At 41.5% G+C, this 16,305-nt stretch overlaps 1 protein-coding gene across 1 annotated transcript; it reads right to left on the bottom strand.

Moving 5' to 3' along the window:
- Positions 1-619: 619 nt before the first annotated feature.
- Positions 620-14,521, bottom strand: KIAA2018 (KIAA2018 ortholog). Its single transcript, XM_010294743.1, has 5 exons — positions 14,463-14,521; positions 12,197-12,225; positions 10,020-10,102; positions 8,232-8,328; positions 620-7,087 (listed from the first exon to the last, which is right to left on the bottom strand). Exons 1-5 carry the CDS (start codon positions 14,507-14,509, stop codon positions 633-635), a joined length of 6,711 nt encoding a protein of 2,236 aa, XP_010293045.1. The 5' UTR covers positions 14,510-14,521; the 3' UTR covers positions 620-632.
- Positions 14,522-16,305: the final 1,784 nt, after the last annotated feature.

The raw sequence follows: 16,305 nt of genomic DNA, 5'->3' as shown, positions 1-16,305 counted from the left end.
ATTGCTGACCATGGAAACACAAAATAATTTTTGCCAGGTAAAGTCAGCCTTAAGTCAAGTGCATGTGACAAGCTTCAAACAGACAAAAGCTGGACCACAAATGTCTTTATCGATTAACACTGGGTTAACACAGACTTGACTTGTGTTGAAGCTCCTGAAGATATTTTACAAAAGAAAAAGGGAAACCCAAGCCACTTCAAGTTCATCTGTAGTTTCAGCTAAACTCATCAGAAACAAAACGAAACCTGTGGCATTTGTTTCCTGTCTCCCATACAGATGCTCTCACTCCTTTCTTTACATCCACATATTACTGAGGGTGGCCCTTACCCTGGAACAATCGGACATCAAACTTGATTGTTGGAAAATCAACAACCAATACTTGCACAGCTCTCAATGTTGCATCCTTACTGTTTACTAGTAAGTATGCATTGCTATAGGCACTGGTGCTTTAAAGTTAGTAAGATGGATGGAAATACAGTGTGTATATAAATACGAAAAGTACCCATGTACATACATTTAGGCAAATAAACAGTGATGCTATGAATGGTCTCTTCAGGGATGCCAGTAAAATCCACCTCCTTCTTCTTAAATATATAAACAACTCATCAGACTACAAGTCAGTCTATCAGTTTTCATACAGCTGAGCTGCAGTCATGACCTAGAATATGGCTTATATTGTGGGCAGGTCGGTTTGAGGACTGCTTGGAAGAATCTGAAGCAGATGTGTTTGCAATGGAAAGCAAAGGTGACATTGCTGAACCATCTGGAGGAAGAGCTGTGGCTATTTCTGGAAACAAAGATGTCAAGTTAAAATTGGATAAGTGCGACGTGTTGGTCATGTGCATCGGCGGCATATCCGGAAGCAAAGGAAAACTTGGCTGAGCAAAACCAACAGGCCTGGGAGGAGATAAAATGGATCCAAATCGATTGTTTAAACTTCCACTACTTGGCTTCTCTGTGGTTGGGTTAGGAAACATTTGATTGGGAAAGTAAGGGATAGAAATGTCATTAGAAAGGGTTGGATGGGCAGGAGAGTAAGGAGGATAGAAGGATGGCAGGGTATTCTGAGGATCAACCGGGATTAGAGCTGGTGTTCGGGTGGCACTAGGCTGAGTGACTGGTGGGATGAAAGAGGTATTGGCATTTATTGGTGGATTCATGCCACCCTCCGGAATAAAAGGGAATCCAAAATTCTGTGAGAGAGTATGTTGGTCAGGGGCCGCATTATCGTTAGACACTTGAGGGCCGTCAGACATAAATCGGACAATGCTTCCTCTTTTTTCTATTGCCGACTGCTGGCGCCCAAGGATCATACTGCCGCTGGTGGACAGAGGAAGATGGGGAAGACTAGGGTCAAAGACGTTTCCATGCCTTTGATTTCCAGATCGATTCCTTTCGGGCTGACGTATTTTAGAACCTCCATTATCTTGCAGAGGATGCCTTGACCGCTGAGTAACTGAAGAATTTGGCTGACGAACAGAAGGTTGCCCTTGCTCGCCGTTTCCATGAGAAACTGCAGGGTGAGGGTGAGTTGGCCTCACAACTCCATGCATGTTGCTAGAAACAGGCGTATTCATGTGGCTCTTAGTTCCATGACTGTCTGTCATTCTCATGGGATTGGATTTCTGCACAGAGATGTTTGGGCTTGTATTGCGACCCTGAATATCTCCCGAGGAAGAAGAACTCGAAAAAGGAATATTCAAAGAACTGTTCCTTGTGTTAATTGCACCAATAGACATGTCACAGCTCTCCCTACTCTGGCCATCACCATCTCTTCGGATGTGGACACTCTCCCGTGCTGGGGGACAGTTGTACTCAATTGTGGAGGAGGCGCTGCATTGCGTGTTCCTTTGATGCTCTGGGATTGATCTTTGGCTTCCACTAACTTGATCTCCAAGGTGAGGGGCAAGTAAACTCTGCATAAAACTTTGGTGGCATGTGTTTTCATTCTCCCTTGATGGCAGGGTATTTCCTGTTGGAATACCCTGTACTGGCTGGTAGGGCAATCGCTTCTGTCTTTCTATGGATGGCCCAGTATTCTGACTGATTCGAAAAGCTTGTGACTGCATGCCCCTGAGGGATGACACAGAATTACCAATTTCACTGTTTCTTGAAGCCTGTACATCAAAATTGCCCGTTGGTTGTTGATTGGGCCCAGCTGGCTTAAATGTTTGACACTCAGAAAGCCGCTGCACATCTGAGCCAACTGTATGGTCAACAGATAAACGGCCCTGCATATTATGAATGACCAACCCTTTATTTCTAGAAACATCAAGATAGCTTCTCATTTCAAGCTGGTCAGAAACCCTAGGGCCTTGAAGAGATATTCCTATTCTCTGTTCTGAATTAGAGGGCGTCTTCCCAATGAGCGCCTCAGCAGAGTAGCTGGAAACCCTGTTTCTTTCCTGCCTATGAGGGGTGCATGTCATATCTGATGGTCTGGTTACGATACTTGCCTGGGACACCATTTGCTGCTCTAAGCCCCTTGAGGTCATAAGTCTCTGCATCTGATTGTGCCCTGACACATGTTCAGAAGCTGAACCTTGCTGTCTGCTGCTAACATCTGGCTGCTGTTGATGCATAACATCCTGATTTATATGGCTCTGAGGGTGGTTATGATGGTTTCTGCTTGTTGCAGGATTTTCACAGTTCTTTTCAGGCTGGGGAGCTCCAAAGTGCTGCTGCATCTGCTGCTGCATTTGCTGGTGGTGAGGATGAGGTTGACCACCTTTTTGTCGTGTTTGATCACTTCCATGGTGTTTCTGCTGTAGAGAAAGTTGTGTGGCTTGCGTTCCCTGGATGAGATTTCTTTTCTTTTGCATCTGCACCTCCTGCTGTATTGCTCGCTGTTGGTGGACACTGTGGGGTTGAGAGTGGACTGAGCTTTCCCCGTGAGTGACATGGTGCTGCAGCTGATACAAGTGGTGCCTTTCTCTTAACTGACCAGCCTGCTGTTGCTTTAAGTATGGATGATTACTGTGAAGGTGAGATATGCCTTGAGCAGGAACATGTTGAATTGGCTGCAAGTGCTGCCCTGCCTGGCCTTGCTGCTCTGAAATTGATGGCTGAGAACCACACTGAACTTCAGTTTGTCTCAAAGCTGGTGTTACAAAATTGCTGTTTGATGGGAATAACCTATTAAGGCCATCGGTGTGCCCCTGATTGCTCACTGATGCCACTGAATTGGATGAATTGGGAGGAATCTGACTAACTAGCATCTGTGTTTGATCAGCAATACTCTCAGGTGTTCGGTTCATCAATGCCATCCCTTCAAGCCTTATGGCCGTTGTCTGGCACTGCTTTTGCCTTTTTGCCGTGGAAAGCAGAAGGTCATCTTGAACAGCCCGCTTGGCAGAATCCTTGCGACCTTCATGATTTTGCTGCTTTAAGTGCGATTCCTGCAGCTGAGGAGCCTGCATGGTGCTTGCCCTAATAGCATTCAGTTGTTCCTGAGCATATTCACTCATCATAGCAGGTCCTGGAGACTGATTGATGTATGTGCTAGATGGAAGGGAGAGGCTCACAGTTGCAGGGACACTGGCTGGCTCTGAAGACTGGGATAAACTTGAGCAACTCACAAGGGGATGGACAATGCGACTCTGGTGTATTAGATTATTCACGCTTAAACTGGTTATGCTTGGTGACTGGGAAGCCGAAATCTGCAAAGTGTTTGATGTTTCCACACCTCCTACAGAGCAGCTTGGCTTTTCAACCTGTCTATCAACATTTGTCTGTACTGTATCTGGAGTACTGAATTTGTTTGGTGCTGCTTCCAACGGTCCTGCATTGTTTTCTTTCATTGGTTGAGGTTTAAAAGGCTGCTGCTCTCTCTCCAAAGGTGCAACCTCAGTTGACTTAGAGATGGCATCCCTCATGTTAACCTGTATTCCTCCTCCACCTTTCTCAAGATTTTCCTGGTCAAAAATAGCTCTTGCTGCGAGAGCTACAATGTCAGTCTGTTCTGAAAATGTGCAGCTGTTACATGTACTGGTTGAGGTGCTGCTAGTAACGTCTTCTCTGGTGGTATCTGGCAACATAGATGCAACTGAGAAGCCTCGACTGCTGCCAGAGCTAGTAGACATCGGGGAATCTGCCTGCCTGCTAGCGATAAGGGAAGCACTGACTACTTCCTGGTCAGAAATGCAGGAGTGATGCTGCGAGAGAGTATCACCTTCCGTGTTCATTAGCAAGAGTTCCTGCTTCTCAGGCAAATCAACATTTGATTCTGCTGATTTAGAATTTTCCACGGGAAAATTAGAATGCTCCCCCTGAACGGTAAATGAAGAGGTTTTCTCCACAGCTGTTCTTTCTTTCGTGAGATCAGACAGCATTTTGGTTAGACCCCGTCCTTCTAACAAGTCCGCATCTTGCATTACCACTGAGGAATCCTGCACAATGTTGCAGGACTCTGAAATCGTTCCTGCCTTGGAAGCATGACCCACTGTGCTGCTCTGTGCTGCCAACATCCCAGCAACCTGAGAACGTGTCACATTTGCTTCAGTATGAGAGGACGTTAAGGTGCTGGGGGCTTCACAGGGTTTGGGAGGCTCTGACAAGGCAGAGCTGGTTGGTGGATGGTTCTGGGACCCACGGGCCTGCTGATGAGGAGCAGCATCTTTGGCAGTCGGCTGGACAAGCGCCAGCTGCTCTGACACCGCGGACTCCAGCGGCGAGGACGCAGGCGCCTCTGCCGAGCTCGGCTCGGGGACAGAGCAGGTTTTTGCTGCCTGTTCAGAGCTCGCAGGCTCTTTAGAATGACAGTCAGAAACGCTGATGCCACTCGATGCTGCCACACCGCTTGCCTGTGATGTTGTTAAAGCTTGCGATACTGCTGGGGCATTTTCAAGCAGCCCCTCACCGTTTGAATGCTTTGCCACTGTTTCCACAGAAGCACAGTCCACCTTCCCTGCATCTTTACAAGGAACTGCTGGGCAGGACACTTTACTGTTGACTGCTTGGTGTTTCTTTGTACTTGGCTTTTTGTTTGTCCTTTTTGATTTTGCATTGGATGGCAAGCCAGTAGTCGCTTTTTTGGGGGAAACATTTATTGAATTGGATGCACTAGTTAATACTGAAACCTCCGCAGGTACTGAAGATGCCACAGAAGTTGGTAATGACACACAGTTAACCGTGGCAATCTGGTTATTGACAGTTGTGGGGTTGGTAGGGTGGCTGAGAGACAAATGTAAGCAGCTCTGTCCAGCCATTTGCGATATGCTTTGATTGAGGTTAGCTAAAGCACCAAATGTATTAAGGGCAACATTGGTATTTGGATCTTCGCTGGTGGTGGGCTGAATAATTTGCATAGGGGCTTGATTTGAAGCTCCAGATGAAGACATCACAGGCTGCAATGCAAAAAGCTGCCCGTTTAATGAGATAGTTTGAGGATGCTGTTGATTGGACATTGTAACTGAAAATGTTTGCGTAGAGCTAGAAGATGGAAAAGATGATGGTCTTGGTAATATATGGACAAGGTGTTTCCCTCCAAAAGTCTGTGGAAGAGTGGCATTCTGTATGGAGCTGCTAGAATTCGCAATTGCAGTTGGCCCGTTCATAGGAACTCTTACAGAAGCAGAAGGCTGAGCGGAGAGGAGGGGAAGAGGATTCTGATTAGCAGCTTGTATAATTACAATTTGCTGACTAACATTTTGGCTGGGAACTTCTGCTCTCACAATAGGAGGGCATGGAGCAGCGTTTGGAGGCTGGAGAATGATGACATTCTGGTTAGCTGGTGCTCCTGTAACAGCTGACACGACTGGCTGAGCCATCTGAATCACCTGCATAGCTGAATTTAACGGAAGGATATTTCCTGCAGCCTGAGCTTTAACCTGTGGCTGGCTGATTAATGGCTGCATAGGTAAGGGTGGGCATGAGGGCAAGGTAACTACAATCTGTTCAGCTGCCTGGCCATCCACAGGCAGAGAAGTATTCAAACTGATACTTGTAGTCAAAGGCCTGGATACAGTACCAGCACCATTAGCTGGCTCGTTTAATAGTGCAGTCATTATACTGGATGGCGTTTGGCTTAGTGGCTGAACAGTATTTCCCGTTAGCTGCAAAGTTGTCCACGTGGTCTGTGTGTTTCCAGCTGAAGGCATCCGTGTAAGGCTACTCATGTTCTTCAAGTCTGAGGTGCCAACACCTGAAGAGCCTGAAAAAGACCAGCAGTTCTCTAGGGGACTGGCAGGCAGAGTGCTTATTGCTGTTGCAGCCTTAACTCCTTCTGCTGCAGAAGACACAGGCATTCCAGCACTACTTACTAAGTCTGTACTTTTGAGGACATTTACAGAGGAAAAACTATCTGCAGTAGACAGTCTCACAGATGGCACACAGGCTGTGTCCATGGTTGAAATGACACAACTTTCCTGAAGGTCACTCCTAGAATTGTGTGTATTTGAGCAAGTTGCATTCACCTGTTGAACTTTGGATGCTTCTGTGGAGGCACTACAAGGAAGGCTGATTCCCTGCAGGAGTGTTTTTTTTGTTAATTTAGTGCCCTCCTCCTCATTTTTACTTTTGGAGATATTTTGATCATTCTGTTGTGCATTACTTGAAGAACACTCTAGTTCCTGTTCTGTTCCAGACTGAGATATACTCTGAGAGCTGGCAGTAGTAGCGGCGAGCATGCCTCGCTCATTCTCTGGGGTGGAAAGCTCAAGAACGTTCCCTGCTGGAGCTGTCTGAGTGGATGCCAGTGGAGAGACTGTAGTTTGTGACCATGGCTTGTTTTCTGTGGGGTAAATACCAGAAATTGTCACAGGAGTCACTAGGTTGCAAGTTCTCTGGACTGGCACAACATTGGCTGTTTGCTTTTGTAAATTATGACCAACATTGAACGTTATTCCCTGGACAGATGCTCCCTGGTTATTTCCATTGGGTTGACTCCCATTTGAGTAGACAATGATATTCTTTTGAATCTGATCACTGGGAATAACAACTGAAACCTTCGCATTTTTGAGATTTCCTTTCCAGTGGATTGTAGGGTCATCATACAGGCAAATATCATTTGCTTTCAGTAGTTCGATGTATCTCCCATTTTCCTTTTGCAGTTCATCCAGCTGTTTCCGGAGTTTTTTTATCTCTTCAGCTACAAAACAGTGAGAGCACTCCATTACATCAGCACCAGAGCAAATACTAGGTAATGTTACCACATGGCTTGGAAGACTAAATACTACATAGCATTGAAATAAATTGTTAATAATGTACACTCTCGTCAAATGATTAACATAACATAAATTAAGACTCTTATCCTGATAAGCCTCTCTACTGAACGGGAAAGTGAATGAACTTCACAGACTATTCTGTTGCCAATAGCAGGATACGTCAAATTATTTAGTTAGAAAAAACCATCAGGGCTAACTCAGATGAAACTGAACACTAATCAAATTGTTTAATTACTGAAGGAAATATGAGAACATTAATTTATCTTTTTCTTTTCCCTGCTCCTTTGCAGACATTAAACCTGTTTTTGTTTAATTGATAATCTCATGGCTTTCCAGGACAATTAAGTTTCATTACATCTAAAAATGATGTGCAAAATTAAATACAAAGCACTTACGTAAAGCCACAAAAACCGGCAATGCACTTGGAGATGGCTCACCTAACTAGAAAAACCACCTAGGTTTTTCAAACCAAATTACATGGACAAGATAAAAACAAACTATTTAGAATTCCACTCTATGGGTAGAAATAAAAATCATAAACCATGCCATTAGCTCCGAGATTATTTCTGTCATACGCTCATTGCTGTATTTTTACACATCTGTTCAAGAAGATTTTATATGATGCATTATGTTTTTATAAAATAGGCTGTTATCACTTTTACAGCATTTGAAAGGAAAAAAAATAGCTGTATGCATGAAGGAAAAACCATGTTTTTGATGAAAAAAATCTAACTGAAGTTTATCAGAAATCATTCTGGTCACTGCAGTAGAATAAATCAAGATGGAATCTACTAGATGATGTTGTATCACCTATAAGCTCTGTAATTACTTTACATCACAATGCGATTGCTTCATTATCTCACAGCTATGTGCAAGAACACACACTTGGGCATTCTGTTGGCTTCTTGTTTCAAGATAGTCTAAACAGCTGTATTTTTCCTGTACGTGCATAATGTCTTGGGATTCCCAAGTTCGTTGATCCAGGCTTTGTGGTTAGTCACTGCTAACAGACACACAGTGGAAGTGAGGGACAGAAATTCTAGAGCTTCCAGCAGCATCTGTACTTACCCTGTTCATTGTTTCCTCCATTTAACAGAAGTTCATCATTCTGTCTTTTCATTTCTGTTATATACTTAAAGGCCTGATCCAGGATCATGTTCTTACTCTTTAAAAGAAAACATATACATAAAATGAGGATAAAGGTCTGTCATTGGTGGATCCATTAATGATGAGGTTGCACTTGCTCCAAGAGTCTTCACTTTAAAAGTGTGCTAACCTGAATTATTCTCTGAATATTGTTTTGTTTTTTTGAAGAACCACAAGTTTCATGAACAATACTGACCCTAAAATGCGCTGAGTTTTTACAGAATAACATTTCCAGTGCTGGAGCTGACATTTTCTGATGCCCAAAGCTAGATACTGAGGCTACAGAACCCGAACAGCAAGCATCCTTCTTGACCTTGATCACTAATAAACATATACATCACATGAAATTTCCAGGATACCACCTTGTAAATATTTTATTAGGAAAGAAACAAACATGGAACAATTATCCAGGGAGGTGTATGCATAATTTTGAAACTAGTATACTGGAGGATATTGGAAGAGAAAATATGCCATAACTCCTCCACCATCCATCTTCCTTTTATGAAACTATGTGTATTCTGTCTGCGAAAGTTCTTAATTTCTTTATTTCCTTCTCATTCTCTGGTTCTGTAGGAACAGTCTCTGCTGTAGATGGCTCTGTCTTGAAAAAGACACTTCTGTGCATCAGCTTCAAACCATTTGTCTTGCTTCATCTTTTACAAGGACATTGTCTTAACTTACTATTATTATATCACTTTCTGAATTGCTTTCATCCCATTTTATGAAAGACGACAAAAATATGCATGCATGCAGTTCTATTTACATCTTAGGATATTAAGTGACCACCAGCAAAAGGCAGAGAAGGGATTGGAGAATGACCCAAAAAATGATCTTGCTTTCACCACTCTAGCATGATATAGGCTACATTAAACAGCATCACTAGAAAATTACTTTCACAAACAGGAGTTGCACAACTTAACCAGCAACCCACTGGCTGGATCCAACCTACTTCTGTCTAGCCTGCCACCCCACCTGCAGAGGAAAGGGTGAAGAGATATCCATCTGCTCAACGCAACAGGGCAGGCAGCAGATGAGATAGGGTTTTTACCTTCTGTCGTTACCAGTGTTCAGGCACCCTGAACGAGAACTTTGAGAAGCTCTGAATCAAGCGCACAGGCAGACATCAGCAAGCTGACCAAATCGCTATAGGTGTATTAATCTAGCTTACACCTCCTCAAATATACTGCACGTATGACTTGAGGAGAAAGTCAGTCACATATCCACCTCCATACAGTTTCATTCCTTCAGCAGTCATACGCAACTCCTTCAGATAAAAAGCTCAAAATCTGTGTAATTACGTTCATGTGGCCCTGCACTTCTAAAAAGGAATTGTTACAAATTCGCTATAGGTGTATTAATCTAGCTTACACCTCCTCAAATATACTGCACGTATGACTTGAGGAGAAAGTCAGTCACATATCCACCTCCATACAGTTTCATTCCTTCAGCAGTCATACGCAACTCCTTCAGATAAAAAGCTCAAAATCTGTGTAATTACGTTCATGTGGCCCTGCACTTCTAAAAAGGAATTGTTACAAATAATTAAAAAATTATAAATATTAAAAATACTAATAACTAGTTTGAGCATATTAATTCAGTTTTGCCATCTTCCTAAGACAAATAGCAAAATAAGTATTTATACTTCTACAGACAAGGAGACACACAAGCATTTTACAGGAAACTTGTATGCACCTCTGAACGGACACTCACCTGCTTAAGTGCTGGAGAGCAGGGAATGAGTTCTCCAATTCTGTTTATCCCAGCATTAATCTTCTTCTTTCGATGTCTCTCCACTAAGCAAAAATAATACACACTGTGTCATCTGGTTGGGCAAGTCAGCACAACAGCAGCACAACTAGTACTAATGTCAAAGCTCATAAATACATTATTTCATGACATACTGGAACCTTTAGTAACTTGAGAGAGGAAAAAAATTTCCTCTAAAGTAAACCTCAGTTACTGAATTAATACTTAGCATAATGAAGAGCTGTAACATAAGCAGCAATACTCTTAAAAGGTGGGGATGTTCAAGACCCCATTGTGGAAAAGAGGGGTTACTGCAACTCAAAATTCAGGTTTTCTGGCTGAGTTTTATGAAACCCCTTTCACAAGGCAGATAGATTAACTTTAGGCATACAGAAAGCAAACGAACCAAGATTATGGAAAGAATCAGTTGCAGATTTGGGAAAGAAATCTGGATCCCTTAATTCCTAATGTCAAGTTTAGCACCAAGAGAGAATTAATTTAGATTTTACCAGTTTTCAGTCTTCAGTTTAAATTTATTTTGATGGAGTAGCCAACACTGAGTATAGCTGAAGCTCTAGATATATGGACTATCAGTTACTTTTTTTTATGTTCAAAGGTATAACTGTTCTGCAAGGTCTAATTATGACTGGGAGTAAAGAAAATATTGAACGAACAGTATTTGCAGTGAATTACCTATTTTAGAGAAGGTCAGGAAACGCTTCATTTATAGTCCTCTAGTGACACCATTTACCTCTTCATGAGGCCTAAACACCGGTGCAAAGGGACTACACTACAAGTTTAGCAGTGTAAATACCTCTGGGCATGTTTTTTTCCGACAGTATTAATCTCCATGTTTTCCACTCACCATAGTCAGCTTCTTTCAAATATAATTCAGTCTCATGTAGCTATTTTTTTGGCTGAGATGTTCTGGTGTTCTACACAAACTACAAATAATAGATACCTTTTTCCCAAAGAGCCTAAAAAAAGTTCTGTCACGGCTTTCTCAAGATTCAAATCAAAGTATTGTTCGTTCATTGTGCTGAGCATCGCCTTGTGGTTTGTGCAGCCTAGCTGCTTTTGGTGGCACAGAGAACAATACAGTGATCCACAGGTGAGTATTTTTTATTGTGCTCCTTTACAAAAGGTATACTGATTTAATTTAAACAGTTTTACTTCAGTAGTCTGTTACTTCAATTTACATTTTCCTACTAAATTATTTTTTGCGTCTCAGAATAGACTGGTGGTGTTGACAGAGACAGGCCTAAATACACTAAGTACAGCAAGACAAAGTCTCTTCTGCAAGAAATTTACCATATAAGTCAGAGCAGCTGTATAAACATTAAAACACACGACCCTTGGTACTTAATTTTTACATTTCTTACTAATACATACAGATATCATTGTGGTGAAGTGCTATTCCTTTGTTTTGATAATATTTTCCACATACTGCTCAGCTTGTCCATATATTAATGACTAAGCAAGCTACAGGGTTGCAGGGAGCTGGTCCCCACATCTTGCAGAGTTCAGCCCAGTAGATGAAGGCTTTGGAAAGCTATCAGCAAGTCAAACAGGAATGGAGAATTAGAACGAGGTCGGCAGTCTTAAAAGTAAACTTGAGAAGACTGTTTCCCGACACTTCTTAATCTTTAAGAAATTGTCCACACCTCAGGCACAGCCCAACAAGCACTACAGCCCACAGCCTTCACGTGGAAACTACTCAGTGTTTTTTCCAGTTGAGTTTGTGAAGACCACACAGTAGTGCTGTTTAACAAAAGAACTGTAAACAATTTCTTGGGATAAACCAGGCCAAAAACCTGTCAGATCCTTCCCCAGTCCATCTTTCTGCTGCTACTTGTAGAAGACATTGGAGCTAGACACTGACTAGTTGCTGCCTGAGGGATGTGACTCCTGTAACATACAGCCAGTATTCACACAGAATTTCTGGGTTGCCAACATCCAGGTGGATGCCTCAGGAACAGGCTACAGGAACATTTCTAATCCAGGGAACCTCTAAAGCTCTCAGGTCGGATATCTGTCTTGATTTTAAGAGAGGTGGGTATTATTTGTGTGTGAATGCCTGGGCGATGTTCAAAGCATCTATGCTTTTCTCCAGATCAAACAACAAAGCATAATGTTCCTACCTGCATTATGTGTCTCCCGGTTTTTCTTTCTGTGAAACATAAGGAGAAAACACCGATGTGAAACAGAAGGGAAAAAATGTGCATGTAAACAAATGTTTCTTTCATTATTTACATTACAGATAAAAATAATAAATATTATATTCTGCTCTGTAAACAACAAGGTAGTAGAAGTCACATTCACAAGGACTGGTTTTAGACATTGGTATTAAATAGTTTCTAACAGAAATTCATTTGTGTTCTTAGTTCAATAACTTTCCGCATAACAAGGCATAGCGTAATACCCCATTTGATTACTATTACATATATTTATAGGGCATAGCTGGATTTTTATGTTTCTGTTCAGCAACAACTATCCAGTAGAAACAATTATTGAACATTATTCAGTGTTCAATAAGGCCAAATATGACAAAAAATAAAAGAATTTCTGAGCAACAGCATAGTTCATTATTCGTTTGAAATGTTGCTTTTACATTCACTGTATCAATGAAACAAGAGTAAATGCTACCATGCAAATTGATTTTTCCAGACGTGTTACCTTCAATCATCATATCTTCTGGAATCAAACATGCTTCCTTTGTGTGAGAAACCAGTATTACCATTTCTCTAGAGTTGTTGTTCTTTACTGCCTCAAAATTCTGCCTAGGTATAATTTGGGCATGTGAGCGTTGTCTTTGTTTTCAGATGTGCACCTGGGATTTCTGGACTGATGGCAACCAGGTCAGAATCATTGTGCAATGACTCGAATTGCTTTGCTGGAAGTCAATAAATCCCAAATGTATAATCTACATATAAAAATCAGATGTACTGTATACATGCAGTAAGCCAAGTAATTTCAGGAAGTATAGTAAAGCAAAGCAAGTGTTTTCTGGAAAAAGAAATATTCCAGAAAAAAAAAAAAAATCTTTCAAAAGGTTTCTGTCTAGCAGCGTGCTCTCTGTCTAGATGTTTCACTAGAGTATGCAAAAAGCAGAGAAGCATCTTCTGCTCTCCTTTTCCACTGTTACAGCATAGTCCAGATATAACAAGGAATCTGAAGTGAGAATGCAAGGTACTTGTGGATGACGTGTGATTACGATGGGGCATGTATGCTTTATGCTTTGAGTTGATACACGTTTATTTCTGGTGACTCACCAAAAGCAGTGTGCATCTAGAGTAACTTGGACAATGATTACAAGACAGTAATGTTATTACAGATGGTCAGACCTGGAGACATTTGCTAAGAAATAATGCCTAAAGATGAACATCTTCAAGTGAAATAAATGCCAACGGAAGGCTGCACATCTGTTCTACAACTATTCAAGAAGTGATGAATCTTCTGATCACTGAAAATTGGTGTCACCAGGACAGGAATGCATGTAAACTATCATTTAAAATATTTTCTTATTGTACAGTAAATGACAGTTCTCCCACTTATATCCAAAACAATCATCTGCCAGTCAGAAGTGGTCATGTATTCTAAATACGCGCAAGAATATAAAAGCTGGAGAGACCCAGCTACTCTTTGACTCCCACTACCAATACAGAATGCAAAATACTCTATTAGTGGGGTAAGAGAGTCACACAAAATCCATGCAGAATGAAAAAAATTCTGTAGGACAAATCAAGGTTCTCTCTGAGCTTTTCTTATCATGAATCATATCCTACACAGCCAGCTAGCATAAGATGGATGCTGTACTTAACTAGGGACTGAAGGATTCCCCTACCAATCAGCCATTAGACCAACATGCTAGTACAAAGGCATGAAAACCTGGAAAACTCCTAATGAGCACCAAGTCACTTTGTAACAAACTTGGGCCATAGAGTTGCTGTTCAACCTCAGGATGTATTTTGACTTCCAGCAGAGATTCAGGATGTAAGATCCAGATTCCATTCGGAGCTGAGGAAGAAATTTAAATTCCTCTGTCAAAATGAGCATAGTGACCCCCCAATATCTACAAGGAGTCTCCGCAATAATACAGGCTGCACTCTAGCCGAAGTGGTGACACAGTTTTATACATATCTGAGTAGTCAGTGTAATAATCAAAGAATCTCCGTTGCCTAGATGGCCTGGGTAGACATGTGTCTGACAAATAATTCAGCATAGATAGGAGAATAAAGAAAGGGAGTTTTACAGCCATAGTTCATAAACTTTTGGATCAACTCCGGTCATCCCTCAGAACTTCTTGTCAACACCCTTATTGCCAAACTTTCAGCTAGAAACTTCATAACTGCGATGTGACCACAGACTACAGAACTAAAAACCAGGCCTTTTCCCACAGAAACTCACCGATGTTGCTTCTTAGTAGGTGTCTCATTCTCTGTCATCTCTGGCATGGTTTCGGAGAAGAGAGCCTGAAGAAAATTGTGGAAGGAATTAACAACTCCTGCACTCTTCTGAATCTTAGCACGTAACATTTGTTACGTTGTTTTGCCTTTGATCACAAGGACAGGGCCATACTACAATGTATGCAGAAGTCCATCACTTTGATCTAAAGCAGCTGATCATGTGAGCATTAAGAATGAAGTACATTACCTAGCAGGGTGCTATGTGAACCCCTGCTGCCTATGATGAACTGGTTTCCATTTCCTCAATTACTTTCACTATAAAAACAATTATAATTCCAACTACTTTAAGGAAGCAAGAAGGAAAATTCTATGAAAACGAGAGTGCATGATTGTTTTTTCAATGGGAGGAGGTACAGCTCTTCCTAACTGAATATGCATTCAATTTCCAGTTCCAAATAAAGTGGGAACGCTAAGCAAAATACAAGTTACAATGAGGACATTTTGTTAAAGACAAATTTAGAGTGCTATTAAGGTAGCAAATTACAAAACTTGCTTGTTATTGAATTAACATACAGCTTAAAATGGCCAAAAATGCTGCCCTATGTTCTCAGACATATAAAATTCAGTTAAAAATAAAGTTATGAAATAAAGTTATACATAAGGGCCTAAAGAATTGCACCTAACTTGTCCTCTTCTTGAACACATCAGTAGCCTGTATTTAGACAAACAAAAACATTATGAAAAAAATAAACAAAAGATGAGATTAAGTCAATGATAGTCAAACATGTATCTACCAGAGAATGAATTTTAGAGAGCAAGTAACATGAAGTATACTGTAGATGACAACACGAAAAAAATAATCTGTTTTTTGATAGGGCTGAGGTCTGTATCTAGTTTCATGCTCTGCTCATTCTCTCCCCCACCAACCTGTTATTGCAACTCTTCCCATGGGCCCTCAGACTCCTCGTGGCTTCACCTCTCCCTGGCTCCTCCTGGAAAGCTCATTAGCTTCTTTTAACAGGCTTCGTATCTTTAGGGTGTTTTTTTGTTTGTTTGTACTGTAAGGAAGTGGGGGTGGTTTTTAATATAACTTTCAACACCAAGCAGTTCTTAATGTAAACGGAGACTACCATTACTGGTACTGACATCAAAAACAAGAGAAAAAGCCAACCTTACGAATGAGAAAGTCAGCCATCTATACATCTATGGAGCTCCCAAAGCACTGAAGCAAACACTTCAGATAGGGCTTTGTGCATGCACCTCTGTGTGTGTGTAAAGTTAACAGAAATAATCTTTATTGTGCCAGAACAGAACTCAGATGCTGTTCTCCAGTCTTAAAAAGGTTAATCGAATGTAGCACTCTTGTTCAGTAAAGATTAACTGAAGAGAAACATTAGAGCTGATGCTGTTTAACCACCCTACCCCTTCTTTAAATTCCTGTGATGACATGGGAAATGTTGGCAGACCATGAAGTAAAGCAAATGGGTGATATTCTGAGAATAGATCCAACCCGGGGAACTCAAAGTGCCTGAAGTTTTCAGGAACCTAATTCAGCTCCTCCACCTACACAACAGTGTTCACGCCATCACAAAATTAGACACAATTTTCTCCAAGACGAGTTACAGCATTACATCGTTCCACTGGGTGTTACATACAGCCTACCCGAAACACAATCACCACAGACTTCCCTAGCCTATCAATGGGAGCGCATCACTTTATTTATATTTCTTGTCAGGCTTTGCTTTCTCCCTTCTCACTGACCACGCTCTGCATTAATTATGAAAAAACTTGCCAGAGTTAACAGAGTCTTCTACTGTGGGAGAAAGCAGTGGTGCAACTTTGTC

This window comes from Phaethon lepturus, unplaced genomic scaffold (genome assembly GCF_000687285.1).
Source record: "Phaethon lepturus isolate BGI_N335 unplaced genomic scaffold, ASM68728v1 scaffold6319, whole genome shotgun sequence".
Lineage (NCBI taxonomy): Eukaryota > Metazoa > Chordata > Aves > Phaethontiformes > Phaethontidae > Phaethon > Phaethon lepturus.
Note: the sequence above shows the minus strand (reverse complement) of the source record. Positions and strands in the feature narration are given on the sequence as shown.